The following is a 7,569-nucleotide window of genomic DNA, read 5'->3' on the forward strand; positions in this document are numbered from 1 at the left end:
GGTTCCCATTCAGAATGCGTTAAAGGGAAACTTTATTGCAAAATGTTAATGACATTTAGAAGATTTGGAACACTTTCCTCTTTGTGTAATAGTGGTTTTAGATATTTTAGCAGTGAGCCCAGTGTCTCTGATGTCATGGACACTGGGCTCACTTACTTCCTGGACTACATGTTGTCTAAGTAAGACAACTATCCACACTAGGAGGAGCGGTGCACCAAAGCATTATAGGAATTCTAGTGAGTCCCGTGTCCAGAATCGTCTGCTCCTCATTTATAGCTTCAGCCATCTAAATGCACCACGTCTCTGTGTGTACGTCTGTAATCCACGTAATTTGAGAACTGTTTGTCTCACTGACAAAGTGTTTCACACCACCACAGAGTGGTTGTCCAGAACCAGCACAAAAGCCTCTGCCACTGATGCACACAAATGAGGAACAAGGTCCTTAAAGATTATCCATTTAAAAAATATATATTTGGCTACATTTAGACAAATGAGATTATAATGTTAAGCTAAATAATTTGTATTATAATTGTGTAAGCCTGCCGTGTTGCGTAGTTTATTTTCGTTGGTAGAAAAGGCCCTTAAATTAAATAAAAGTGCCGGGTTCAAGGCCAAAAACATGCATAAGAGCATCACATAAGACGAGGAAGGTATTCTGTAGCCTGGCTAATAAACCAGACTAATATCACACAAGGCAATTTTTTTTGCCAACAGCTGATTCGGTCTGGCTTATTAGCCAGGCTAGGTATTCTGGGGAAGATTACAGATTTTGTTTAAAACAATCACACGTGTGTGAAATGAGGGGCGCTCTTATCATCAAACATCATCTCATTCCGACCAATCACAATTTGCGTCCTCACCTTCGTCTTCAATGTTTTTCTTTACACAAACACTCAAAACTGGCCATTGTCAATGGCATTCAATGTTTGTTTACACAAACTCAAAGCTGGACATGTTTACTAGCCTATAGACGAATAACAGTTTAAGTCCAAATTGTATTCTGACCCCTCCACGAAAAGGCCTAGTTGTCCTGACCCCTTATCCATCATTTATACATTATGGATAATTAGTGTGGACTTAAACTGTTATTCGTCTAATCGTCTTTAGTACTTATTACATGTGTTAAACATCCTGGTTTAAGTCGGACACCAGTGAGCGAGTCCTAAACCAGCCTTTCCCTGTAGTATTTTTCAGTATCACAGTAGACTAGGTTAATGTTTGGAGCTTTATTGGCAAGAGAACGTTTTGTGTCACATAATGTAGACTATGTAGTGCATATTTTTCTCTGTTAAGATCCTGTTAAGAAAATGAATTGTATATTTCTATACTTTTCACATGTTATTCAAAAGCTTTAAAATCAGCTTTCCCATCCCTTTCCTATTCTCTTATTGACTGAAGACTGTTAACCTTGACCAGTGTACACCAAATATCTTCAGAGCTTGTAGATCTGCTATTTTCGTCGAATGTTGGGCCTAATGGAGATCCTATAATTCATGTGGTTTAAAAAGATCAATATTAAAGTGAACACAAAGCGAGAGGCAAAGCACAATCAACGGAGAGGACTAGGTAGACGCAGTAGCACCTGCATGTCACCTGGTGGCACCATAGAGCATTGTGGCAGGTCGTGACCGGATATGACGTTTGATGTTTGCTGCTAGGGGTTTGTCGAAGAAGAGAATCGGCCAATCACATTTCAGAACGGGGAATATGTTCAGGCACGTCCGTTCAGCAGCAGCTGTCACACGTGTTAGCGAAAGGTAAGATAAAACTTAATATTTTATGTGTTATTATTACGTTTATAGCGTTAGAATATTATTGGTCAACGGGTCAACTTTTGTTTGAATGTCAGTTGACTTGTAAAAGGCTGTTATAACCACTGATTTGTATTGTTATGACTGTCTGCGGTGCTTCGATGTGGCAGTGTCTCAGATTGCTTATGAGCTAACTAGCAGGGTTCGTCGCCACGCCAGCTTGTGGTCGATATTTTTGTCAAAATTCTATTTTAGACATGCAGTACAAATATTACGTAAGTCGAACAGAGCTAGCCATAAATGCTTGAAGGTGTTCCAAATTTACCTTTATAGGCCTGTTACTCTGCGAGTGCCCAAATATGGAACCTATGTAGCTAGGGTGACCAGATCCAAACTGCTCATTTGAGGGACAGAAGTATCGCTTGTGTGGGACAAGTGGGATGGGGGGACGGGGTTGAGTTGCTATTAAATGCCTTGATGTCATATTCGACCATAGGCCTATTGGCTATCATGTATAAACACCTTTGGTGTCTCACATTTTGTTTTAAAATCATGCTTTATTTTTATTTGTATGCTATTTTAACAGGCTTAAAAACACATCTTGCAGGAAGAGACAATGAGAGAGCTTTACAACAGAAGGCCAACTATTAGGGCATTTGAACACTGATGCAATATTGCCTGTCAATCACAATGTGGGACTAACTATTAGGGCATTTGAACACTGATGCAATATTGCCTGTCAGTCACAATGTGGGACACGGTCTGAATTTGTGGGACGCCTGAAAAGTCTTGGAAATGAGGGACTGTCCCACGCAAAGAGGGACATCTGGTCACCCTAAATGTAGCCTAAGATTTAGACTGAACCCTCGTAGATGTATTTTCTATTTATCGATTCTGACATTTTGAATCTATAAATGCATCTAGTCTAGCTCTGGTCCATAGCTCTAATGCGTTGCATTTAGACGCATTAGAGCTATGGATCAGAGCTACATCTAGTCTAAATCTTAGGCTAGAACCAACGGGTCCATTTGTTTCCATTTAAAATAAAATGTTTGAGAACCACTAGTACTATTGACTCCTAATGTGTAATACATAGCCTAAGACTTGGGTGCCAGACAGTGCTGTAGAAAGGGGAAAGACCCTCGTAGATGTATTTATCGATTCTGACGTCATCACTCTACGAGGGATCTCTCTGACGTCAGAATCTATAAATACATTACGAGAGTCTAAATCTTAGGCTATGGCATACACATTGTGAACGAAACCTCAGTATTGGGTGAGTGACTCTTGCCACGGACAGTGTAATGAGTGTATGGACATATTAATGGCGATTGGTGACCCCTGCTAACTAGGCGATTGATTGATTTAATACTTTACAGTTTTCAGAAAAAAGTACAGTTCAATACAAGGTCTGCTAAGAGGATTTAAACCCAATAATGCCTATTGGCTTGTTTCCATTGGGACACAATTCACCAAAACATTGAATTACATTATACAGTGCTATGCAAAAACATCATTCACATTAAACACAGGTGTTATGTTGTGTTCTTCACACACAGGTATGTTTGAAACACGGACTGGCAGATGGCACACTCTGTAGACGGGGCTAAGCCGTGCCACAGTAGCACATCATCGTGGGGGCTCCTCAACAACTACAGGGCTTTATGTCATAAAGCCATGATGCTGCGGGTTACGGAGACCACCAAAACAAGGCGAAAACGAGACCACCAGAAGAACAACAAAATGACCAGCCTTAAGAGGAAAAGTAAAGACACAGTGCAGCACAAACAATCACCGAACACAAACGAAACGGTCAAAAGAGTAAAGCTATGTTCAACGAGTCACACAGAAGGCACTCTGAACTCTGAAGACACGACGAGGACGGCAGCTGTTGCTGACCAGCAGCACATGCTGTGCACATCGTCATCTGTCACTGCCGGGGACACGTGGGAGTTGGACAGCGGGTTCGTGTCCGAGGCCAGCCCCCCTGCCAGCGGGCGCACCTCGCCCTGCGTCTGCCCCGTGGCGGTGGTGGCCATGGACTGCGAGATGGTGGGCACGGGCCCAGGGGCACACGGCAATGAGCTGGCCCGCTGCAGCATAGTGGATTACCACGGAAAAGTCCTCTACGACAAGTACGTCCGTCCCTGTCAGCGCGTCGTGGACTACAGGACGCGGTGGAGCGGCATACAGAGGCATCACCTCCAGAACGCTGTGCCTTTCACTGAGGCCAGGGATGAGGTGAGAGTGAGACCTTGGCTTTGAACTACTAACCCATTAAGACCCGAGTGTCCAATTATATATGTGCCTTCTGAATCAGTAGTTATCTGTTCTCAGCCTCTAAAGATGTTTCTAAAATGTTGAAAAATGTACATCATATTTGCTATTTTTGAATAGCCCAAGTATAAAATCTAAACGGATAGATACTTTCCTGATGCCTTTGTGTTGAAAAGAAAAGGTTGATGCTTAAAGGCAGGGCAACAGATTATTTTTTATGCTGGATATTAGAAGAAAGGGGGAGTCCTGCACACTGTTTTTACTGTATTGTTTTATGCCTGTCAAATGTGAATGGTGCTTCTGATATAATTTAACTAAATCTTCCCCACCCCAACATTCCATAATCGTGCAGTTGAGCACAGCAGTTTTGTTATGTCAGGATAGTGGCTGGAGTACACCCTGGTAACCTTCAACTCTCCTATAAAGACATTACTTGTAGGGATATGGCGATGAGACATTTTGGCCGAAATCCGATTTATTGCCGTTATGGCCGATAACAGATATTTCCAATGTCAATATGATCTCATTCTGTATTTTTAAAAAAGAAGTGTGAAGTGAGAGGCGCTCTTATCATCATACATCATCTCTTCTGGCCAATCACAATTTCCGTCTTCACTTCTGTCTTGTCTCAAAGATGGACATAGGACGCCCTCAAAAATATAATATTGTGTCCATTCTTAAAAATACATGTAACGGGGTGTCTGCACTGCAGGCTTAGGCAAGTCAGATTTAAGTTTAATACCTTATATTTAATATTGTGAGCTTGTAGATCTGTTCAAGCTGTTACTTTGGGCTTTTTTTATCTGTAAAGACTATCGGTAGTAGTATTGATTAATCGGACCAATGCCGATTAATCAAAAAACAACTAGAATCGGCCAATACCGAGGTTTGCCGATTAATATCCCATCACTAATTGCTTGCATATATCATCAATCAATATACATTTTTTATTGTAGAGAGGCTTGCAGAGCATTGCAAAGATAGCTGAGTTTGAATGCTAGACATTCACAAAATAACTGTTGCCATACCTTTTTAAAGTTTGATCAGTTTGCACTATGTCAAAAGATGGTAATATTTCATACCATAGTGTTTTAATGTCCTTATCTCCATTTGCTGTAGATCCTGGGGATACTGGAGGGCAAAGTGGTGGTGGGTCACTCCATCGACAATGACTTCAGGGCTCTGGGCATGACCCCTCCATTACGCATGGTCAGAGACACCAGCACCAACTGCATACTCAGGCGACTGTCTGGCCTCCCACGCAAGTTTCGCATCTCCCTCAAGACCCTGAGCAGTACGCTGCTGCATAGGAGCATCCAGGTGAGAAAACGGTGCACACAATACACTGCAACTAAGGAAAAAGAAACCAAGGCACTCTTCTGGTGAAAAAAGTTAAAAAATACTTTATTGACGTGGCAAGTTAATAATAGAAGTTAAAATCTGGGATAACCCACACACAGGGTACACGCAATACACTTCACAGTACACGCTCGGCTCAACACACTATATACTGTACTATTTATTGCTGCTTAGTTGGTACCCTAGTATAGTAGTATAATAGCATTTCTATTTTCTACTGTATTAAGATTTTGTTTTTATTATACATTGGTAGCATGGTCTGGCGGTGCATACCACAAAAACATTTTTACTGCAGCTACTTTGTTTGAGCTTTTGACAAATAACTGATTTCTTGAATTGACTTCCCGTCAAGCACACACTCTCTCACAATTATTCAAAAAGGTGGATTAAAGATTACTCGCCACAACTGATTTCAGTTATTTGAGTTCCATACAAGGCAGCATGTCTTCTTTGAAAGCATGTAGTACACCGGAAATAGCAGATCTTCAAGCTCACAACACGCTGTTGCTGCGATGTTGTATTTTCGGCTATTAGTTATTTTAAGATGGAATATTTGAAATGGTCCAACTACCAATAGAATAAATGCTTAGAAGCATCTTCCATAAACCTGAATGGTCTCAGAAATGTAATGAAGGCAAAGATTAAAGCCTCATTAATCTCTTCAACTGGTTGGCTTTATGTAGAACGGCAGGAGCATTAGGTTTAGAATGATAACACCTAAACATCATTACATTTTATTTAGCTTTTATTCTATGATGATGATAATGAATTTATTTATATAGCACATTTCAAGACAAAGTGCTTTACATAACAGGGTAAAAACAACAACAACGTAGTCACAGCTACATGGGTTAACTTTGTCTGTCTAACTTTGTCTGTCCTAGGTTGGTAAAAGAGGCCACTGTTCAGTGGAAGATGCCTTGGCTGCTCTGGACCTTTACAAGCTGGTCGAGGAGGAGTGGGAGGCGGGCATATGGAATAAGAAGAAAGGAAGTGCAGACACAGCGCTTCGGCCTAGCCCCACCTCTGACCACTACATGGAGGACCAGTATTGGCCAGAGCACCTGTCGGATGACGACCAATAATAGTATGTTTCCTCCATCTGGCTGTCCAATTAATTTGAAACAAATGTGAAATATAGCTGTTCCATTATTTGGACTAAAGCCAGTAAGCCACACAGGCACACACACACACAAGTGTCCATAATATAGCTACCAGAAATTATTGGAAACCTTCCTTATTTATTACAAATATGGGTTTCAAACTTTCAGTTGTGGGGGGGGGGGGGGGGAATACAAATTTGTATTTAGTAATCTAATGTGGGTAAGCTAGCTGAGAAGTACGTGCTGGTTTTGCTAAGTCTAAGAAGAGCGTCTAACAAAAAGGATGGACACTAAGGGATGGTCCGGTATACAAACAATTGCAAAAACTGCAACTTGGCAGATAAATTTGAATATGAATGATCGTATTATGTGCCATATAACCAAATGTCCCTAATAATAGATTAGATCCAGACGGCAATTAAACTTAAACACTTTTGAATAACGGCAATGTGTTCATATGAAGTGCGTGAGTGAAAAACATGCTAATTTATTAAGACTTAAACATGTTGTACATGTGTTTAAAGTTAATAACAGCATATTCTTTGCTGAGTTGTTTTATTACAGGTTATGTCTGAGAATGGGATTTTAGACCTTGAGTTAAATGAATCCAGTTACTAGTGTGGGGCAGTACATCTAGTTCTAATGTGATTGTTTTAATGAACAATTATGACAAATTTAATTGTGAAATAATTGAACCACCTGGTTTCACTAAATAAATGCACATGATGACATGCATTCATTTACTGACACTTTATTAACTTACTAAAAGTTAAATGTTTAATTGAAAATATACTATTGTTATTTGTTTCTTTATCACATTAATGCAGTCACCTGATGGTAATCGATCATGCTGTAGTAATCGATCATACATAATGCAGTTCATCTCTAATACCTCCGCTGCCCACAGTTCAAGTGTTCTTTGACATTAGGCTTTGGGTCAGGGCGAGTTTGCTACTAAAGATCTAAGCATGTTTTGGACATTGTGTTCCCTAATTGGTTGGGATTTCATTACCTTGTATGGTATGCTGCTGAACTGCTCTCTTAGAATTCCTAATGTTGAAATAAAATTATAAACTTAT

At 40.4% G+C, this 7,569-nt stretch overlaps 1 protein-coding gene across 1 annotated transcript; it reads left to right on the plus strand.

The window, feature by feature from the left end:
• The first annotated feature begins 1,702 nt into the window (after positions 1 to 1,702).
• On the plus strand, positions 1,703 to 7,569 carry isg20 (interferon stimulated exonuclease gene). The gene is made up of 4 exons (XM_080761487.1): positions 1,703 to 1,757; positions 3,311 to 3,992; positions 5,148 to 5,348; positions 6,272 to 7,569. Exons 2-4 carry the CDS (start codon positions 3,336 to 3,338, stop codon positions 6,470 to 6,472), a joined length of 1,059 nt encoding a protein of 352 aa, XP_080617613.1. The 5' UTR covers positions 1,703 to 1,757; positions 3,311 to 3,335; the 3' UTR covers positions 6,473 to 7,569.

This window comes from Protomyctophum bolini (genome assembly GCF_963924005.1).
Source record: "Protomyctophum bolini genome assembly, chromosome: 4".
Classification (NCBI taxonomy): Eukaryota; Metazoa; Chordata; class Actinopteri; order Myctophiformes; family Myctophidae; genus Protomyctophum; species Protomyctophum bolini.

What these genes read in the sequence shown, in the direction of transcription:
- isg20 (XM_080761487.1), top strand. Translation starts at nt 3,336, where the DNA reads ATGGCACACTCTGTAGACGGGGCTAAGCCGTGCCACAGTAGCACATCA. An exon ending in TCACTGAGGCCAGGGATGAG is followed by an intron (nt 3,993 to 5,147) that starts GTGAGAGTGAGA and finishes CATTTGCTGTAG; the next exon opens with ATCCTGGGGATACTGGAGGG. An exon ending in TGCTGCATAGGAGCATCCAG is followed by an intron (nt 5,349 to 6,271) that starts GTGAGAAAACGG and finishes TGTCTGTCCTAG; the next exon opens with GTTGGTAAAAGAGGCCACTG.